The sequence below is a fragment of the Chiloscyllium plagiosum genome, chromosome 41, assembly GCF_004010195.1.
Source record: "Chiloscyllium plagiosum isolate BGI_BamShark_2017 chromosome 41, ASM401019v2, whole genome shotgun sequence".
Classification (NCBI taxonomy): Eukaryota; Metazoa; Chordata; class Chondrichthyes; order Orectolobiformes; family Hemiscylliidae; genus Chiloscyllium; species Chiloscyllium plagiosum.
Genome location: NC_057750.1, coordinates 18,515,890 through 18,538,445, shown reverse-complemented (window position 1 = coordinate 18,538,445; position 22,556 = coordinate 18,515,890). Strand labels below are relative to the sequence as shown.

At 44.5% G+C, this 22,556-nt stretch overlaps 1 protein-coding gene and 2 gene segments (V, D, J or C); all 3 read right to left on the bottom strand.

Moving 5' to 3' along the window:
• Positions 1 to 222: 222 nt before the first annotated feature.
• On the bottom strand, positions 223 to 4,054 carry LOC122542914. The segment is given in 2 exon segments: positions 223 to 1,168; positions 3,983 to 4,054. Coding segments are annotated over 2 exon segments (465 nt in total).
• Positions 4,055 to 7,043: 2,989 nt separating this feature from the next.
• On the bottom strand, positions 7,044 to 7,877 carry LOC122542717. The segment is given in 2 exon segments: positions 7,044 to 7,480; positions 7,655 to 7,877. Coding segments are annotated over 2 exon segments (471 nt in total).
• A 182-nt stretch (positions 7,878 to 8,059) lies between these two features.
• Positions 8,060 to 13,875, bottom strand: LOC122542716. Its single transcript, XM_043680697.1, has 4 exons — positions 13,792 to 13,875; positions 13,199 to 13,594; positions 10,297 to 10,596; positions 8,060 to 8,106 (listed from the first exon to the last, which is right to left on the bottom strand). The coding sequence occupies exons 1-4, from the start codon at positions 13,853 to 13,855 to the stop codon at positions 8,060 to 8,062; spliced, it is 807 nt and encodes a 268-aa protein (XP_043536632.1). The 5' UTR covers positions 13,856 to 13,875.
• Between the last annotated feature and the right edge of the window lie 8,681 nt (positions 13,876 to 22,556).

Below are 22,556 nucleotides of genomic sequence, written 5' to 3'. Positions count from 1 at the left end.
TTTGACTGTTAAATGTTCCAGTTCAGATCTCCCTTAGTCATCTTCATTACCCTGCTTGCCAGAGACTCTAAATCTATTCCCTCGCTTTCAAAATAACCTTTATTTTGGAGTCTTCAGAAGAGAAACAAAATGTTGCTGCGCCTTGTTTTATCGTTAACAGGTGTTTCCTGCCCTGAGTCACTGTGACAACTCCAGATGGGGCTTTCGCCAGGAGGGGGGATGGTGGGGGACATCTGTTTGAACTCAGAGTCACTCAGTTGCTTGACAGAGAAACCGCTTATGCTCTTCCTTTGGATTGAAATGGTGTGCAGCATCAGAGTAAAGTACAATCTGTAGCTCATTTCTGAGGGATTGTCTGTACCAGTACATTCCAGGTGCATTTCTGTTCCACCTCACCTTTTTTCAACTAAGGAAAAGACTGCAATCAGTACTCCAGACCTGGTCTCACCATGGCGCTACAATACAGCTCTCCACTTTTACATGATATTCATTTTGCAGGAAAACGAATTTCTCAACGAGGCCGATATGTTCACCCAATAAAATCAAAATACTGAGGGGATGTTGGAAATCTGAAAAAGCATAGAATGCTAGAGAAATTCGGCAACGTCTGTGGGGAGAAAGGGGGAGGGTTGATGCTTCGAGTCTAGTATAACGTCTCCAGATCTGAGACATATTCAGTTTCCCTGAAAGTTAAATCTTCTCAGAATTGTTCACTTTTGTTTGCAATTTCTCCAGCGCTACTCAATTTCATTATCTACTTTCATTGGAACTGATCTCTTAATGTCAAAGGTCTGCGGTGAGAGGAAACATCTTTGCTTCCAGCTGCTGTTTGGGGTTTTTGTTGAGCTGCTCCCTCTCTCTGACTCACTGTGAAGACTCCAGGCGCAGAAATATACAGCCGAATGATTGACGAGGAGGGTGGGGGATTTCAGATTAAACTCGGTGTTACTCGGTCGATCGGCCTTGAAACCGTCTACCGTTTCGCCTGGAGTTACGATACTGCGACCTGTGGAGTAAAACATGAACTGCGGCTCCTTCCCTGGACGTTGTCTGTACCAGTACATGTAAGGGTTGCTGGTGCCTTGTACTGTGCACCTCAAAACGACCATCTCCCCTGGCATTTTGGAGAAAGCGGCGGGAATCTGCTGGATTATTTGCGAATCCACGACTGGAACAGAGACAGGGAGAAGATGAGGTCGGTACATGAAGACAATTAGGGCAAAGACATGTAGCAATAAAAGAAAGTTCATAAACAAAACGCATATTTGAGAAAATCTCTTACAGTGAAACAGAGTCATTACACCCAAGATCAGATTCATCATTTGCTTGAAATTTTCCGTTTGCAGGCACAGCGTTCGACGTCTTCTGGAGAACCAGTCCACTGTTTTCAAGCTGTTGAGGGATACATCAAGGTTTTAAGGGGAGGGATGGATTGAACACACCCCCAGACCCTTCAACCAATCGGAACTAACATGCGTATTTTACCTGTTAGCAGACCTTCCCAGTTTACCATGGACAGTATCTGCCTCATTCTGTTAAAATCTGCCTTTCTTAAACCAAAAATTTAATCCAATCTCTGTAGACTTTTAAATTCATCGCTTGCAAGTATATATATATATCAGCTCCTCTTTGAACAGTCTTAAGGAATCCACCAACTCCACTCTCCCAGACAGCACGTTTCAAATCCTAACAACTCCAAGTGAACAACTTGAGGGTCTAAGCGCTTCCATATCATTACCCGAGCACCCACGCACCAGGCCTTGTTAACACATAGTCTGCTGTTACACACGACCTATTGTTATTCAATAACAGTCCTCATTGATAACAATTCACCCCCTGACTGGATTGTTATCCACTCCTTTGTCTGTGCTACTATTCTCTCTTTTTTTGGTCTCTATCCTCACCTACCGTTTACTCCTTAACCCCTCTCCACACTCTACTTTCTGCATATAAACCGACATTTTTCTAGCTATCATCAGTTCCGAGGAAGGGCCACTCCACCCGAAACGTTAACTCTTGATTTCTCTCCGCAGATGCTGCTAGACCTGCAGAAATTTTCCAGCAACTTTTGGTTTTCCTTTTCGTTTCTGAGTAAAGACGTTTCTCATCATACCACTCCTAGCTCGCCTGCAGATAACTTTGGCATTGTTGGAAAACATTCCGAGTTTCCCATCAATCTTTCAGGCTTTCTAAGACACATGTACGAACTGCTCCCCTCCTTTCAGTTCCGAAAGAGATGTTCATTTAACAAAAGCTAATAAAAGGTCTGTTTGCCTCCTGAATATTCGCGAATCAGAAAAGCTAATAGTCGATTTCTTTTTTGCTAATTAATCGTTTCTGAGCTGCTCAGTGGCAGTGTCACTACCGAGATCAAGTCCCAGTTCAGGACTTAATGGACACTGAGGTGTGTCATAACAGATTGATTAAACAGGAAACAATATCTGGATGCGTTCCAGTGTAAAAGAGCGCTGGTTGTAAATGAGTTCCTTCTGTTCCTGTGTAACAGGTCGAATGGCCATCTGCTGTTCCTCTCCGACTGATCAATTACATGGTAGTAGCGCTCCCTCTGCTGTCCGAACACTATCTCTGGAAGAAATACCAACAATTCTTATTTCCTTTCCTGCTTTGATTTTTCTTTCCTTCGTTGTGTCGCTGTCTTCTTCATCAGCATCTTTTGTCCATACAACACTTAATGACTAAAGTGATTTGTGGAATCTTTTGCACACTCCTGCTCTAGCGAACCGTCTTCATTACAAATCTAGGCAATCGCTTGAAAGGTACAAACTCACGAGAGGCCAACAGAAGAGAGGGCCAAGTTCAAAGTCATTCCGTTATGCGAATGCCGAACTAATTATTGCGTAACTCCTTCGTCAAACTATGTTTCCATACCAAGATTAGAGTGGTACTGGGAAAGCAAAGCAGCATTCGAGGAGCAGGAAAATCGACGTTCCGGGCAAAAGCCCTTCATCAGGAAGGGCCGATGAAGGGCTTCTGCACACAACATCGATTTTCCTGCTCCTCCGTTGGTGCCCGACCTGCTGTGCGTTTCCAGCACCACACTAATCTTGAATCTGATCTCCAGCATCTGCAGTCCTCACTTTCGCCCTGTGTTTCCTTACCAGATTGTTTTTGGGGAGCTGGTGAAGTGATGATCATGTAACCGGGCTATTAATCCCCCAGCCCCCGCTCGTGCTTTGCTGACTTAAGTTTAAATCTCACCACAACAATTCAATGAATGAAATTTGAAAATGACAGTTTGTCTCAGCGATCGTGATCTTAACTATCATGGCTTTGCTGTAAAAAGAATACATTGGGTAAATAAAATATGGGGTCACCAATCCAGTCTGGTCCACACCCACACCAATATGGTTGACCCTTAACTGCCTCTTCAAATGACCTAGTAAGGCATTCAGTTCAAGGGCAATTAAGGATGAGTAACAAATGACACTGAGATCTACATCCTGTGAGGAATAAATTAATTCCCATAATGTTGATATTTCTGCTCCACACTGTAAATGGGTGGAATGTACACTCAGCCCGCGTCTGAGTGCTGCTGTTTATGCATCACTGTCTTCCCATTAACATTAACTTTCATCCATCAACAAATTATTTCATTTCATTCTCCCTCATCTGGCTTCCTGGTAACAGCTGTCGCTCCAACCATGAAAGCAAGTCCCACGCTCTCATCACTGCCAGATAAAGAAATCTCCTGAATATCCCATGGCATTCCACACTCATTGTCTTTAACAAATTTTAAATCCCACTCCCACGCAGAAAAGTGGAAATTTATTCGTTACGAATTCCCTAACAACCCACGATAATCTTTTTAAGGTTTATCCGGATACCTCAGCCGATTCTATAGAACCTCCAGTCAGTTATAACCTGTCCTCTCTAATGTCATCTTTACAAGTCTTCCTGTGTTCTGCCTTTCACCCATTGCTCTTAATTAACAGAACAAAATGTTCCGTTTGAACATACACACCTGCACGATGAGCCGAGGCGATGAGTGATGTCATTCGCGGTTGTTTCGTGCAACCTTTGAGGTTTTTGTAGAGCTGAGTCACTGACTCTCTGAGTCACTGTGAATGCTCCAGGCGCAGTAATACACGGCCGAGTTGTTCACCAAAAGGCTGAGGGTCTCCAGGTTAAACTCGTTGTTATTTGGTCTGTCGGCGGTGAAACCGTCCACCGGCCCCTTTGGATCCACGTGATTTGTGATACTGGAGTAAAACATCAGCTGCAGCCCTTTTCCCGGGGCTTGTCTGTACCAGAACATGTTGATGGTACTTGCTGTCTCCACACGGCACTGCAGCTTCACTCTCGTCTCTGGGATTTGGGAGACGGCGGCGGGGGTCTGGTGGATTGTCTGAGATTTCACATCTGGGGAATAGATAGGAAGAGGCAGAGGTTAGAAAATTGAACACGTGTGGTCTTGCAGTTAAAAAAAAGAAACAAGATGAATTCAGTAAAAGAGAGATAATAGGGAAAAACAGCCGGAGACACGGAGAGCCAGTGAAAAGAGAGTTAGATGTTGGGTAAGGTTTTGTATATATGCCGACCCTTACGGTGAAACATGATGAAGAGAGCTAGCAATAGATACATCTTCAAATTTAAAGTTCCCTTTCAAAAACCTTGGTCACTGGTAAGAAACCATTGGAAATATATCGCTTCGCTCCTTACTTTGAGTGACATCCCGGTCCCGCCCAGTCATATTGATAGTCCCGCCCCGTCTCAAGATCAGCCCCGCTCCTCACCTCCTAATTGGCTGACGGGGAAGTGCCAGGAACAGCAAGATCCAAAGGTGGGATTAATAAATCTGCAATAAGGCTCTCCACTTTTACACGCTACCCCTTTTCTAATAAACGTATTTCTCGGTGAAGCAGACATGAAGCAGACAAGGGGGAGCTGGTCGATGTGGTAAATTTGAATTTTCAGAAAACATTTGACAAAATCTCGCGTAAGAGTTGATTATGCAAGATTAAAGTGCCTGGGATTGGGGGAAGTGTATTCAGATGGATAAAAAAAAAACTGGTTGGCAGATAGGACTCAAAGAATATGAACATAGAACATAGAAGTAATGGGTCAGTTTCAGATTGGCAGGCAGTAAAGAGTGTCCCACCAATCGGTGCTAGGACCCCAGCTATTCACAATATATATCAATGATTTGGATGAGGGAACAAAATGTAACATCTCAAAGTTTACATTTGATACCATTTGGGTGGGAGAATAAACTGAGGCGAGGATGCATAGATCCTTCAGTATAGTCTGGACAGGTTGGGTGAGTGGGCAAATTAATGGCAGAAACAATATAATTTGAATAACTGTGAGGTTATTCACTTGGAAAGCAAAAACAAAAAGGCATCTTACTGTCTGGATGGCTGCAAATAGTGAGGGGGAAGTGTGCAGCGGCACCTGGGTGTTTTTGTACACCAGTCGCTGAAGGTAAGCACGCAGGAGCAGCAGGCGGTAAAGAAGGCAAATAGTCTTCACAGCGAGAGGTTTTGAGTAAAAGACCGGTGATGTGTTGTTGCAGTTATACAGGGCCCTGGTGAAGCCATACCTGGAATATTATGTGCAGTTTTTGTATCCTTTTCTGAGGAAGGATGCTCTTATTCTCGAGGGAGTGCAGTGAAGGTTTGCCAGGCTGATTCCGGACTGATGAATGAAGAGATTAACTGCGTTAGGATTGTTTTCACTGGAGTTCATGGGAATGAGGGGAGATCTCATAGAGACTTATAACATTCTAACAGGACTGGGCAGAGCTGGTTGTTAATGGATTCCTTCTGTGCCTGTGTAACAGGTTGAATGGCCACCTACTGTTCCTCTCCAACTGATCAATTACATGGTAGTAGCGCTCCGTCTGCTGTCTGAACACCATCTCTGGAAGAAATACCAAGAATTCTTATTTCCTTTCCTGCTTTGGTTTCTCTTTCCTTCGTTGTGTCGCTGTCTTCTTCATCAGCATCTTTTGTCCATACAAAAGTGATTGCACATTCCCGCTCTAGAGAACTGTCTTCATTACATATCTCGGCACTCGCTTGAAAGATTTACCAAGCTCACTCGAGGGAAAGTGTAGAGAGGGCCATGTTCAGAATCATTCAGTCACGCTTATGCCAAACTAATTATTGCGCGACTCCCTCGCCAAGCTGTTTCCTTACAACAGATTGTTTTTGGGGAGCTGGTGAAGTGATGATCATGTAACCAGGCTATTAATCCCCGAGCCCCCGCTCGTGCTTTGCTGACTTAAGTTTAAATCTCACCACAACAATTCAATGAATGAAATTTGAAAATGACAGCTTGTCTCAATGATCATGATCTTAACCATCATGGCTTTGCTGTAAAAAGAATACACTGGAGAAATAACATATGGGGTCACATACCCAGTCTGGTCGACATGTGACTCCATACCCACACCAATATGGTTGACCCTTAACTGCCCCTTCAAATGGCCTAGTAAGGCATTCAGTTCAAGGGTAACTAAGGATGAGTAAGAAATGACACTGAGGTCTACATCCTGTGAGGAATAAATTAATTCCTATAATTTTGATATTTCTGCTCCTCGCTGTAAATGTACATCACACACGCACGCCGCTCAACCTGCCTCTGAGTGTGCTGTTTATGCATCACTCTCTTCCCATTAACATTAACTTTCATCCATCAACAAATGATTTCATTTCATTCTCCCTCATCTGGCGTCCCTAGCTACGACAGTCGCTCCAACCATGAAAGCAAGTCCCACACTCACATCACTGCCAGGGTAAAGAAATCTCCTGAATATCCCATTGCATTTCTCACTCATTGTCTTTAACAAATGCGTCCCATTTCAAACCCCACACCCACGTAGAAAAGTGGAAATCTATTCGTTACGACTTCCCTAACAACTCGCGTAAATGTTTTTAAATCTTGATCAGGGCGCATCGGCCGATTCTGGAGAGAGCATTCCAACCTCCCAGTTTTTGGTCAGTTATAACCTGTCCTTTCTGACGTCATCCCTGACAAGTCTTTCTATGCATCTCCTGTGTTCTGCCTTTCACCCATTGCTCTTAATTAACAGAACAAAATGCTCCGTTTGCAAAATAGACACCAGCACAATGAGCCGAGGCGATGAGTGATGTCATTCGCGGTTGTTTCGTGCAACCTTTGGGGGTTTTTGTTGAGCTGCTCCTTCTCGCTGAGTCACTGTGTAGACTCCAAGCGCAGTAATACACTGCCGAGGTGTTCACCAACAGGCTGAGGGCTTCCAGGTTAAACTCGTTGTTATTTGGTCTCTCGGCGGTGAAACCGTCCACCGGCCCCTTTGGATCCACGCGATTTGCAGTACTGGAGTAAAACATCAGCTGCAGCCCCTTTCCCGGGGCTGGTCTGTACCAGAACATGCTGACGATACTTGCTGTCTCCACACGGCACTGCAGCTTCACTCTCGTCCCTGGGAGTTGGGAGACGGCGGCGGGAGTCTGGTGGATAGTCTGCGACTTCACATCTGAGGCAAAGATGGGGAGAGGCCGAGGTCAGGAAATTGAAAAAAAAAAGAAACGAGATAAATTAAGTGAAAAAGAGACAAGCGGGAGTATAAAGAAAACCAGCAGGAAGAAGGAGGCAGTGGAAACAAACTAGATGATGGATAAAGGAGTTTTGTATTTGCGCAGAACCTTACGGTGAAACATGAAGAGAGCCAGGAACAGATACATCTTCAATTTTAAGGTTCCCTTTCAAACGACCTTGGTCACTGGTAAGAAAACATTGGAAATATCCGTTCCTCACTTTGGTTGATATCCAGGTCCCGGCCAGTGAGATTGATAGTCCCGTCACCAGATCAGCCCCGCCCCGCCCCGCCCCGCATCTCCTAATTGGCTGACAGGGAACTGCCAGGAACAGCAACATCCAAAGGAGGGATTAATAAATCTGCAATACATCTCTCCGCTTTTATATGCTAATCCTTTTCTAATAAATGTATAAGGACGGCTGTTCATATTCATTTCTCGATGAAGCAGCAAGGGGGGAGCTAGTCGATGTGGTCTTGGACTTTCAGAAAGAATTTGACAAAGTCCCGCAGAAGAGATCATTGTGCAAAATTAAAGAACATGCGATTGGGGGAGGTGTATTCAACTGGATAGAAAAAGTGATTGATAGAGAGGACATAAATAGTAAGAATTATTCGGTCCTTTTCAAATTGGCAGGCAGTAAACAATGCGGTGCAACGTGGATTTGTGCTAGAAGACCAGCTATTCACATATTTTTAATGATTTGGATGAGGGAACAAAATGTAACATATCAAAGTTTGCAGTTGATACCAAGTTGGGTGGAAGGGTGAACTGTGACGAGCATGAAGAGATCCTTCAGCATGGTCTGGACAGGTTGGGTGAGTGGGAAAATTAATGGCAGAAACAATATAATTTGAGTAACTGTGAGGTTATTCACTTGGAAAGCAAAAACAAAAAGGCAGGTTTACTGCCTGAATGGCTGTGAGTAGTGAGAGGTGGGTGTGCAGCGGCACCTGGGTGTCCTTGTGCGCCAGTTGCTGAAGGTAAGCACACAGGTGCAGCAGGCGGTAAACAAGGCAAATGGTCTTCATAGCGAGAGGTTTCGAGTAAAAGACCGGGAATATGTTGTCGCAGTTATGCAGGGCCTTGTGTGCAGTTCTTGTGTCCTTTTCTGAGGAAGGATGCTCTTGCTCTCGAGGGAGTGCAGTGAAGGTTTGCCTGACTGATACCGGGGATGGCGGGACTGACGTATGAGGAGAGATTGACTAGGTTAGGGTTGTTTTCACGGGAGTTCATTGGAATGAGGGGGGATTTCATACACACTTATAAAGTTCTAACAGGACTAGATAGGGCAGGTGCAGGGAGGATGTTCTCGATGGTGGGTGTGTCCAGAGTCAGGGGTCAAACTCTGAGGATTTGGACTGGACCATTTAGGACGCAGATTAGCAGATATTTCTTCAACAAAAAATGGTGAGCCTGTGGAATTACGGAAAGAAATTAATGTCAAAACATTGAATGTATTCAAGAGAAGGCGAATGGGATGAAAGGTTATGGGAAGAAAACAGGATTAGGCGATTCAGTAGGACGATCAACCACGATGGTGATTAATGGTGGAACACTCTCGAAGAGCCTCTTCTGTCTTCCATGCGTCTATGTACGTTCAGCTATTAAAAGCAAAATACTGAGATTGCTGGAAATCTGAAACAAAACCTCAAGAATGCTGGAGAAATTCAGCAGATCTGGCAACGTCTGTGGAGCGAAAGGGGGAGAGAATTATTGCCGTCGAGTCTGGAATAGATATTCTTCAGACCTGCGACATATTCAGCTTTCCGGAAAGTTAAAACGTCTCTGAATTGTTCACTTTTGTTGGCAATTTCTCCAGCTCTACTCAATTTCATCATTCACTTTTGGTGCGACATTTTGTGAAACCAAATCAGAGCAGGACTTATACACTTAATGGTAAGGTCCTGGGAAGTGCTGTTAAACAAAGAGACCTTGGAGTGCACGTTCATAGCTCCTTGAAAGTTGAGTCGCAGGTAGATAGGATAGTGAAGAAGGCGTTTGGTATGCTTTCCTTTATTGGTCAGAGTACTGAGTACAGGAGTTGGGAGGTCATGTTGCGGCTGTACAGGACATTGGTTAGGCCACTGTTGGAATATTGCGTACAATTCTGGTCTCCTTCCTATCGGAAAGATGTTGTGGAACTTGAAAGGGTTAAGAAAAGATTTGCAAGGATGTTGCCAGGGTTGGAGGATTTGAGCTACAGGGAGAGATTGTATAGGCTAGGGCTGTTTTCCCTGAAGCGTCGGAGGCTGAGAGGGTGACCTTATAGAGATTTATAAAATCACGAGAGGCATGGATACGATAAGTAGACAAAGTCTTTTTCCTGGGTTGGGGGAGTCCAGAATTAGAGGGCATAGGTTTAGGGTGAAAAGGGAAAGATATAAAAGAGACCTGAGGGACAACATTTTCACGCAGAGGGTGGTGCGTGTATGGAATGAACTGCCAGAGGAAGTGTTGAAGTCTGGTGCAATTGGAACATTAAAGAGCCATCTGGACGGGTATATGAATAGGAAGGGTTTGGAGGGATGTAGGCCGGGTGCTGGCAGGTGGGACTAGATTGGGTTGGGATATCTGGTCGACATAGACAAGTTGGACCCAAGGGTCTGCTTCCGTGCTGTACGTCTCTGTGACGCTATGACTTTTATTGAACATGATCTCTCCTTAAACTCAAAGATCTGCGGTGAGAGGAAACAGCTTTGTTTCCAGCTGCAGTTTGGGGTTTTTGTTGAACTGCTGATTCTCTCTGAGTCACTGTGAAGACTCCAGCCGCAGAAATACACGGCTGAATGATCAACTCGGAGGCTGAGGGCTTCCAGATTAAATTCGGTGTCACCGGGTCGCTCGGCGGTGAAACCGTCCACCGGTTCATCGGGACTTACGATATTGCTACCTGCGGAGTGAAACATGTACTGCGGCTCTTTTTCGGGGCTTTGCCTGTACCAATACATCCAAGTGTTGCTGATCCCTTGCACGGTGCACTTCAGAGTCACATTCTCCCCGGGAATTTTGGAGACAGCAGCGGGAATTTGTTGGATTATCTGCGAATCCACGACTGCAACAGAGACAGGGAGGAGATGAAGTCAGTAAATGGAGACAATTAGGGCAACAGAGAAAGATAGCGATGAATAAAAAGCTCATGAGCACAACCATTGTTTGAGAAAATCCCTTACAGTGTAACAGTGTCATTAGACCCAGGATCCGAATCATCATTCCCTTGAAGTTTCTTGTATGAGAGAGAAGGTGCGTGCACAGCAGCTTGGCGTCTGCTGGAGAACCAACTCGCTCTTTCCAAGCTGTTGAGTGGTATATCAGGTCGGTATGGGGAGGGACAGGATTGGACACGCCCCCAAGCCCTTCAACCAACTGGAATGATTGTTTTGCCTGTTAGCAGAGCTTCCCAGTTTACGATGAACAGTGTCTGTCTCGTCCCATTAATGCTGATGTTGGATTTCAGCTAAAGAAGGGGCAGCGCTTAGAAAGCTTGTGATTTCTCTTAAGGAATCTGGCTCCAGCACTCTCCCAGGCAGCGCATTTCAAATCTTATCAACTTGAGAAAAGTCGTACTTCATTTGCCGCTTGAGGACCCTGCAGCCCTCGAGACTCAATATGGAGTGCAACAACTTTAGGACTTAAGCATCATCACCTTCTAAATGCTCTGCTCCGAAGCACCCCAGCACCCACACACCAGGCCTTGTTAACACATAGTCAGCTATTACACACATTATTATTCAATAACAATCCTCACTCAGCCCTTGGCCGGATCGTTACCCACTCTTCTGTCAGTCCAACTGTTCGTGTCTCTCTCTTTGGGCTCTATCCCCACCTACTGTTTACTCCTTTCCCCCTTCTCCCAGCCTATCTTCTGCATGTAAACGGGGCCCATCAAGGCATTCAGTTCGAGGGCAACTAAGGGGGGGGCAACGAATGACACTGAGATCGACGTCCTATGAGGAGTAAATCAATTGCCATAATTTTGGTATGTTCGCTGCTCACTCTAAATGCAGGTAATGTATATCCCAAAAGGAGGCCATTCAGCCCGCGTCGGAGTGCTAATGTTTATGCAACACCCTCTCCCCATTTTCGCAGCTACCATCAGTTCTGGGGAAGGGTCACTCGATGTTAACTCTGGTTTCTGGCCCCAGATGCTGCCAGACCTGACGAGCTTTTCCAGCAATTTGCTTTTTTTGTTGCTTCTGAGTAAAGAGATTTCTCCTCATCTCACTCCCAGCCTTCTTGCTGACAATTTTGAAATTGTAGGAAACCATTCCGAGTTTCCCATCAATCTTTCAGAATGTCTAAGACACGGGTACGGACTGCTCCCTTCCTTCCAGTTCCCAATGAGACAGATACGTTCATCTAAGAATAGTTAATAAAAGATTACCACTTGCCCATCTAAATATTCGCGAATCAGAAAGACGAAGTGTTTTTTTTTGCCAAATAATCCAATTTGAGATGCTCAGTGGCAGTGTCCCGACCGGGTTGAAGTCCCAGCTCAGAATTTAATGATCACAGAACTGTGTCATAACATGTTGATTACAGAAAAAACTATGTCTGGGTGTGTTCCAGTGTAAGTGAGCGCGGACTGATAATGGTTTCCTTCTGTGTCTGTGCGCTAGGTTGAATGGCCACCTGTTGTTCCTCTACGACGCATCAGTTACATAGTCTTACCACTCTCTCTGCTGTCACTCTGCCTGAACACAAGTTTTGGATAAATTACCAAGCCTTCGTATTTCCGTTTCTCCCTTGAACTATCTTTCGTTCGTTGTCTTTCTGTAACTCATCCTTAATTAGCATCTTTTTGTCCATACAACAGTTAATGGTTTGTGGATTATTTTGCACATTCCTGCTCTAGATAAATGTCTTTGATTAGAAGTCAAGACACTCGCTTGAAATACCTGCCAAATTCACTAGATGCGAGGTGTAGAAAGGGCCATGTTCAAAGCCGTTCAGTCACGTGTATTCCCGCACTAGTTATTGCGCGATTCCCTCGCCAAACAGTATTTCTATACCACAGATTATTTTTGGAGAGCTGGTGGAGTGGTGATAATGTAACCGAGCTATTAATCCCCAAGCCCTGGCTCGTGTTCTGCTGATTTTAGTTTTAATCACACTACAGCACTTCATCTGTTTCCATGCTGTACATCTCTATGACTCTATTATGGATTTGCTGTAAAAAAAAGAATACACCTGGGAAATGAAATCTGGGGTCACCAATCCGATCTGGTCTACCTCCGGACCCCAGGAATATATTTGACTCTTAACTGCCCTTTCAAATGGCCCATCAAGGCATTCAGTTCAAGGGCAACTAAGGGCGGGCAACGAATGATACTGAGATCGACATCCTATGAGGAGTAAATCAATTGCCATAATTTTGGTATATTCGCTGCTCACTCTAAATGCAGGTAATGTATATCCCAAAAGGAGGCCATTCAGCCCGCGTCGGAGTGCTAATGTTTATGCAACACCCTCTTCCCATTTACATTTCCTTTCACGAATGAACAAAGTATTTAATTTCTTTCTCCCTCATCTGGCTTCCGTTTAGTAGAGAGCATTCCAACCCTCAGTCAGTTATAACCTGTCCTCTCTGATGTCATCATTTACAATGTCATTCTATTAATTAACAGAGCAAAATGCTCCGTTTGCGATACAGACACCTGCAAGACGAGCTGAGGCGATGAGTGATGTCATTCGCGGTTGTTTCGTGCAACCTTTGGGGGTTTTTGTTGAGCTGCTCCCTCTCTCTGAGTCACTGTGAATGCTCCAGGCGCAGTAATACACGGCCGAATTGTTCAACCACAAGTTGGGGGTCTCCAGGTTAAACTCGTTGTTATTTGGTTTCTCGGCGGTGAAACCGTCCACCAGCCCCTCTGGATCCACGCGATTTGCGATATTGGAGTAAAACATCAGCTGCAGCCCCTTTCCCGGGGCTTGTCTGTACCAGAACATGTTGATGGTACTTGCTGTCTCCACACGGCACTGCAGCTTCACTCTCGTCTCTGGGATTTGGGAGACGGCAGCGGGAGTCTGGTGGATTGTCCGCGATTTCACATCTGAGGCAAAGACAAGGGAGCAGCAGAGGTCAGGAAATTGAACGCTTGGGGTCTTGGAGGAAAAAAATATTAAATAAGAGAAACAAGATAAATTAAGTGTAATTGAGAGAAAAGGCAACAGAAAGAAAAACAGCAGATGGGAAGGACAGCCAGCAGAAACAAAGTTAGATGTTAGGATTTGTTTTATTTGTCGAGACCTTTACAGTGAAACATGATGAACAGAGCCACCAACAGATGCATCTTCCACTTTAAAGTTCCCATTCAAACAACCTTTATCAGCGGCAAGACAGTTTTGAAAATACATTGCTTCGCTCCTCACTCTGATTGATATCCCGATCCCACCCAATCAGATTGATAGTCCCGCCCCGTTTTATTATCAGCCACGCCCCTCATCCCCTATTTGGATAATGAGGGTCTATTAGGAACAGCAAGATCCAAAGGAGGGGTTGCTGAGTGGACAAACTTTAGAGGGGGCCGCAGCTCAGATTCACCAGAACAACAGAAGGCGTGGAGGGGACAATACAGACTGCATAAACATGTCTGTCATACCCTTCAATCTGCAAATCGCACGACACCAGGTTATATCCAACAAACTTATTGGAAATCACAAGTTTTCCGAGCGTTGCCACTTCTTCATTTCACCTGAAGTAAGCTCGTGATTTCAAGTAAACCTGTTGGACCATAGCCTGGTGTCGTGTGATTTCTTGTCTTCGTCCGCCCCAGTCCAACACGGGCACTTCACTTCAAAGTGAAATATTGAGACGTGATTCAAGTGAACTACTTATAATGCAAAAAATGATTTCCGGGCTGTTTCATAGAGAGGATCAACTCGCCCTCGCGGGCAGATCCACAACATGTTGGAATAAACTTCAAATTGGAGTTTAGAAGAATCGGAGGTAAAGTCATCGAAACCCAAAAGACATTTCATTTGTACTGAATTGTATCAGAGGAGGTTATCAAATGCTGAGAATTCGTCCCTCCGCATCCCCCCTCCCACCCATCGTGACGTTTCCTTCTGGATCAAAGAGAACCATTTTCCCAGTTTAAAACGGAAATGAGAAGCAGTCTTTTTTTTTCTCGCAGAGAATAGCGTGGAATTCTCTTCAGCAGAGAGCAATGGAACCATTGAATAGATTCAAGGATGAGAGGGTTTTGCACGTAGGCAGATGCAAGAGTGTTTGGGGTGTGACGAAAAGCGAGAACATGAAGTTAAGGCCAATCCGATCAACCTGGGTCTCATTGAATCGCGGAGTAGGCTTGAGGGACCGAATGGTCTGTTTGTGTGTTTCCGGGACAGATCATTCTCCGATCAGGATTTTCCCCCCCCTTGAATTTAGACATTCGCATTGTCACCTCCTCAAGAGATATAAGATGATTTGATGGAACATGGAGAGAGAAACCATTTATCCTGAGGGTTGATCAGGGTTCGGCTCAGTATCCACACAATTTGCATTGGGTCTCGCGAACAATAATCTCCCGAGGCTGAAATTCAGTTGGCACTGTCACCACTCAAATTGATCTTTTTTTTTAAATTATGAGGATAAAGAAAACTGCAAAATAAAGATGAGTAACTGGAGCTTAGAAACAACCTTGCCCTGATCTAATTAAACGACTGAATAGCCTTTAGATGCTGACGCTTCCTACAATAATTAGAAAAGCAGAATGGCCTCCAGAGGTTTATAAAATCATGAGGAGCATGGATAGAGTGAATAGCCAAGGTAATTTTCCCAGTGTAGAGGAGTCTAAAACTAGACAGCATGGGTCTAAGGTGAGAGGCGAAAGATTTAAAAGGGACCTGAGGGCAACGTTTTGACACAGGCGGTGGCGCATGTATGAAAGGTGCTGCCAGAGGAGGTGGTGAAGGAGCATACGATTACAACATTTAATAGGCATCTTGAGAGGTACATGAATGGGAAGAGTTAAGAGAGGTATCTGCCAAAGGCTGGCAAATGGGCCGAGGTCAGTTTTGGATATCTGGTCCGCGCAGATGAATTGGACCGAAGGGTTTGTTTCTGTGCGGTGTAACTCTACGATTTTTGAAGATGAATGAACCTTTTCTTGTTCTATACTGAATACTCCTGTTTCCATGCAGGGACTGAATTATTTTCTTTCTTTCCCAATGATATTGGTTCAGATGGGTTTCCCCTGTCCTTATGTTCTTGTCACACCAGGTACCAGTACTGCTTTCGTTCATGGCCATAGAGCGCCATCTACGGAGCCTATGTAGAAACACACAGGAGAAATTGCCAGCATTTTGACTGTTATACTTTGCAGACAGTACCTGCATTTCTTTATCACCAGAAATTCTAAATATATTCCCTCACTTTCATAGTAACCTGTTTCTTGTTGGAATAAACACGCTCAGTCTTCAGAAGAGAAACAAGATTTTGCTCTATCTGGCTTTATCGTTAACAGGTGTTTCCTGCCTACTCTGGGGATTCTTATTGAACAGTTACATCCCCAAGTCAAGTGACAAGTCCAGGTGAGCTGTTCGCCAGGAGGCGGGGCGGAGGGAGGGAGGAGATCAATTTGACCTATTCAGTTACTTGTAAGAGAAACCGTCTACCCTCTCTTTCTGATTTGGTATGGTGTGCAGCATTGGAGTAAAGTATAATAGAACATAGAACAGTACAGCACAGAACAGACCCTTCCGCCCACGATGTTGTACCGACCACTGATCCTCATGTATGCACCCTCAAATTTCTGTGACCATATGCGTAGTCTCTTAAATGTCCCCAATGACCTTGCTTCCACAACTGCTGCTGGCAACACATTCCATGCTTCCACAACTCTGTGTAAAGAACCCGCCTCTGACATCCCCTCTATACTTTCCTCCAACCAGCTTAAAACTATGACCCCTCGTGTTAGTCATTTCTGCCCTGGGAAATAGTCTCTGGCTATCGACTCTATGCCTCTCATTATCTTGTATATCTCAATTAGGTCCCCTCCTTTTCTCCAATGAAAAAAGTCCGAGCTCAGTCAACCTCTCTTCATAAGATAAGCCCTCCAGTCCAGGCAGCATCCTGGTAAACCTCCTCTGAACCCTTTCCAAAGCATCCACATCTTTCCTATAATAGGGTGACCAGAACTGGATGCAGTATTCCAAGTGCAGTCTAACCAAAGTTTTATAGAGCTGCAACAAGGTCTCACGACTCTTAAACTCAATCCCCCTGTTAATGAAAGCCAAAATACCATATGCTTTCTTAACAACCCTGTCCACTTGGGTGGCCATTTTAAGGGATCTATGTACCTGCACACCAAGATCCCTCTGTTCCTCCACACTGTCAAGAATCCTATCTTTAATCCTGTACTCAGCTTTCAAATTCGACCTTCCAAAATGCATCACCTCGCATTTATCCAGGTTGAACTCCATCTGCCACCTCTCAGCCCACCTCTGCATCCTGTCAGTGTCCCGCTGCAGCCTACAACAGCCCTTTATACTGTCAACGACACATAGAACATAGAACATAGAACATAGAAGAATACAGCGCAGTACAGACCCTTGGGCCCTCGATGTTGCGCCGATCCAAGCCCACCTAAACTACACTAACCCACTATCCTCCATATACCTATCCAATGCCCTCTTAAATGCCCATAAAGAGGGAGAGTCCACCACTGTTACTGGCAGGGCATTCCATGAACTAACGACTCGCTGAGTGAAGAACCTACCCCTAACATCAGTCCTATATCTACCCCCCCTTAATTTAAAGCTATGCCCCCTTGTAATACCCGACTCAATACGCGGGAAAAGGTTCATACTGTCGACCCTATCTAACCCCCTAATCATCTTGTATACAACTCCAACCTTTGTGTCGTCTGCAAACTCGCTGACACATCCTTCAATCCCCTCATCCAAGTCATTAATAAAAATTACAAACAGTAGAAGCCCAAGGACAGACCCCTGTGGAACACCCCTCACCACAGACTTCCAGGCAGAATATTTTCCTTCTACTACCACTCGCTGTCTTCTGTTGGCCAGCCAATTCTGTATCCAGACAGCTAAGTTCCCCTGTATCCCATTCCTCCTGACCTTCTGAATGAGCCTACCATGGGGAACCTTATCAAATGCCTTGCTGAAGTCCATATACACCACATCCACAGCTCGACCCTCATCAAATTTTCTAGTCACATACATAAAGAACTCAATAAGCTTTGTGAGGCATGACCTGCCCCTCACAAAACCATGTTGACTGCATTTAATCAAGCCATACTCTTCCAGATGGTCATAAATCCTATCCCTCAGAATCCTTTCTAACACCTTGCAGACAACAGACATGAGACTTGCCGGGGATTTCCCTATTTCCTTTCTTGAAGAGAAGAATTACATTTGCCTCTCTCCAGTCCTCAGGTACGACTCCAGTGGAGAGTGAGGATGCAAAGATCTTCGCAAGTGGTGAAGCAATTGCATTTCTCATTTCCCAAAGCAGCCAGGGACAAATCTGGTCCGGGCCTGCCGACTTGTCAATCTTAATGTTTGACAAAACTTTCAGCACATCAGCTTCCTCTATCTCTATCCATTCCAGCATGCACACCTGCTCTTCAAAGGTTTCATTCACTACAAAGTTCGTTTCTTTCATAAAAACAGAAGGAAAAAACTCATTTGGGGCTTCCCCTACCTCCTCAGACTCCACACACAAATTCCCTATGCTATCCCTGATCGGGCCTACTCTTTCTTTGACACCTAAATGTAAAATGCCTTTGTGTTCTCCCTAATCCATTCTGCCGAGCCTTTCTCATGCCCCCTCCTGGCTCTCCTCAGACCATTTTTGAGCTCCTTCCTCGCCTGCCTGTAATCCTCTAGAGCTGAGCTTGACCCTAGCTTCCTCCACCTTATGTAAGCTACCTTTTTCCTTTTGACGAGAAGTTCCACCACTCTCGTCATCCAAGGTTCCTTTATCTTACCACTTCTTGCCTGTCTCAGAGGGACATATTTATTCATCACTTGCAACAACTGTTCCTTAAACAGTCTCCACATGTCTATAGTGCCCTTACCATGGAACAATTGCTCCCAATTGCTTCCTAAGTCATGTCTAATCGCATCATAGTTTCCTCTTCCCCAATTAAATATCCTCCCATTTTGCCTAATCCTCTCCTTCTCTGTGACTCCTTTCCTAGAGGGTGTCTGTACCAATGCATGCCAGGTTAATGGACTTGGAATAATGTGCTGGGGACATAGGTTCGAATCTCATCACAGCAACTAGTGATCTGAGATGTAAGAACAGTCTGTCGGTGTTACCATGAAATTGCCACTAACTAACCTATCTAATTTACTAATGCACTTCATGGAAGGAAATCTGCCATTCTTACCTTACCTGTCCTACATGTGATTCCAGATCCAGTTCTTAACTGTTTACTGAAATCCACTCAGTGCAATGGCACTTACGATGGGGAACAAATGCTATCTGGCCTGCTAAACCAATTTCCCATGAAAGAATAAAAAAAACTGACGAGATAGGGAGAGGGTTTTTTTCAATAAATATTGCGTAAACATTGTTGGGCTCACTGGTTGCCACTATTACCTCAAAGTGCCAGGGACTCAGGTTCAATTCCACCTCGTGTGACTACCTGTGTGGAGTTTGCACATTCTCCTCTGGGTGCTCCGGTTTCCTCCCACAGTCCAAAGATGTGCCAGCTCAGTGGATTGGCCTTGGGAAATGCAGGGTTACAGGGATGAGGTTAGGTCTGGGTGGGATGCTCTTTGGAGGGTTGTTATGACTTTGATAGACTGAATGGCCTGCTTCCATGCTGTAGGGGTTCTATGTTAAAGAAAGTTATCCAGGTGTCCAGTTAAACTGGATCATCAGACTCAGTAACATGTACTAACTCGATCACATGGACACATTTGACTTTAAGGCAGTTTAATTATTTCCAGAGAGATTGATGAAGCCTAATGTATTGAAATGATCTGGTCTGCTCTTTTGAAATAACTGACAGAAACAAGAGGGTAGAGTGGAATAATGAGGCTTTAACAAGCCCTTTACCAGCAGCCCCCAACCTCCACCCATTACACCCACTAGAATTGAGGTGACAGCCTGTGGGCAGTGGCTTGTCTGCAACCGATCCCACTGTGGGCTATGAAATTTTATGAAATCAGTACTGGCTATTTTCAGAAGTTGAGTTCAGAAAATATGCAACAGAGGGTGAAAAGTGTTCTGTGTGCAACGAAATGAGTTTGGAATTCTGAACTCAAAACTTTCAATGAAAATGAGATAACGAGAGTCCAGAGACAGTATGTTCCTGTTAGAGTGAAAGGCAAGGCTGGTAGGTGTAGGAAATGCTGGATGACTACAGAAATTGAGGTTTTAGTCAAGAAAAAGAAGGAAGCATATGTCAGGTATGACAGCAGAGATCGAATGAATCCTTAGAAGAGAATAGAGGCAGTAAGAGTACATTTAGGAGGGAAATCAGGAGGGCAAAAAGGGGACCTGAAATAGTTTAGCAAATAAAGTTAAGGAGAATCACAAGGTATTTTATAAATACATTAAGGACAAAAGGATAACTGAGGAGAGAAACAGGGCCCCTCAAAGATCAACAAGGCAGCCTATGTGTGGAACTGCAGGAGATGGGGGAGATACTAAAGGAGTATTTTGCATCAGTGTTTACTGCGGAGAAGGACATGGAAGATACAGAATATGGGGAAATAGATTGTGACATCTTGAAAAATGTCCATATTACAAAAGTGGTAGTGCTGGATGTCTTAAAATGCATAAAGGTGGATAAATCCCCTTTACCTTATCAGGTGGATCCTAGAACACTGTGGGAAGCTAGGGAAGTGATTGCTGAGCCCCTTCCTGAGATATTTGTATCATCAATAACCACAGGTGAGGTGCTGGATGACCGAAGGTTTGCTAATGTGTTGCCACAATTTAAGAAAGGTTGTAAGGAAAAGCCAGGGAACTATAGACCGGTGAACCTGACATCAGTGGTGGGCATGTTGTTAAAGGAAATCCTGAGGTTTAGGATTTACATGTATTTGGAAAGGCAAGGACAGATTATGGATAGACAACATGGCTTTGTGCATGGGAAATCAAGTCTCACGAATAGAGTCACTGAGATATACAGCACAAATCATTCGGTCCAACTCGTCCATGCCGACCTGATATCCTAACTTAATCTAGTCCCATTTGCCAGCACTTGGCTCATATCCCTCTAAACCCTTCTTATTCATATACCCTTCCAGATGCTATTTAAATGCCATAATTTTAACCAGCCTCCACCACTTCATTTGGTAGCTCACGAATAGGAAGGTTTAAAGGGATATGGGTCAAGTGCTGGAGAGTGGGACTCGATTAATTTAGGATATTCGGTCGGCATGGACAAGTTGGACAGAATGATCTGTTTCTGTGCTGTACACCTCTGACTTTTTGACACATTACTGTCCCTTTTACATCCACAAGGTGCTTAGCTACCCTGGAACCAATCAGAGAGTTAGTACCAGGCTGATGACCTTTGACACCCATGCCTGATCACAATTGCACAAACTGGTCACAATGCTATATCTGTCATGACCTACACAGTGTTCCAGGCCCCAAGCTGGGCAGGACACCATTTCAGATATACCTTCCATATTCCTGCATAAAGGAGGAGCCTGAATATATCTATCCAGCAGCTATGTGGCACATCTTTCAAACTTGGTATGTGCATGTGATTGAACTTCCTGTCTTTTGTAAAACAGCCTACTTGACTGGTATTTCCTTGCTTCCAAGTTGAAGAAAATAAATTGTTGGCTCATTCAAAATGCTCATGTCCTTAGTGTTAGTTTACTTGTACAGATTTAAAATGGGCACATATTTGAAATGATGACAAGAAAACTAAATGTTTACATGAAATTATTTCATGTTTAACAGGTGGACAAAATGTCATGAATAAAAATCTGTTGGCTTAGTTCCAACAAATGAATATTTCACTGATATCTTCCATTAGAATGTTCAAGTCTGTTTGTTTACTTCTAGCAACAAAATACTTTGCCTGTTTCTCAGTCAAATGTACTATTCACTGTCTTCATATTTGAAGTAGCTGGCTCCTGTGGTTATTGGCACATCTCCAATCAATCAGTTGCGTTCTCTCTTCAAGACCTCTTCATGTTCATGATGTCACTCCTGCAAGGAGGTTGGTGGGGGGGAAAGCTGGCTGTGAAGAAAGCACACAAGACATAAACATAATTGTCGTTCTGAATGCTGTAAGCACCATTGGATGCTATAGGTCCTGTGGCATCTGGTTCCATAATAATCTCTACCCTCAGGCTCAGTGATGAAGGTTCAACAGTAGCCCAGCCCTCTCCCCCCCCAACCCCTCCCCCTTGAAATTGCATACTTCTGCTATTCTGGGCTGTGGAAATGACAGCGAGGCCATTCTCCTGGCGTTCAGGGCTGGCAGTAGAGGCAGCAAAGTCCTCCAGCGACAGTGGGCTCTTTAAGATGGTGGCGCCAGCAAGCCGACCTCTGCAGTCGAAGCAGGACTTGTGGCTGGGCTGTAGCCTATCCTAACAGCAGAGCAAAGGACTCTTGGTTTAAGGGGGGATTGTGGGTTCAGCGATATCAGCAAAGTGGGCCCAGTGGCAAAGAGTTGGCACCTGAGTGGGGTAACCCCCATGTTGGTGGGTCCGGTGTAGGCAGTGGCGAAGCAGTAGAAGTTGCCTTTGAGGCTAAATGCCAGCATGGACTGGGTTGAAAAGACTGACACTCTCAACCTTTTACTTACTTATTTTTCTAATTTATTCCTGCTGGACTATTTATTTCTTTATTTTTCTAAGTAATTCAGTATAGACAAATATGAGCTGATGCACTTGGACAGGACAAACAAGGCAATGGAGTACATACCACACAGAGGGATCCTGGGAAGCACTAAGGATCAGAACACCCTTAATATATACATCCACAGACAGGTGGTGGATAAAATGGTTCAGAAAGGATATGGGATATTTAGCTTTATTAGTTGAGGTATAGAGTTTAAGAGGAGGGTA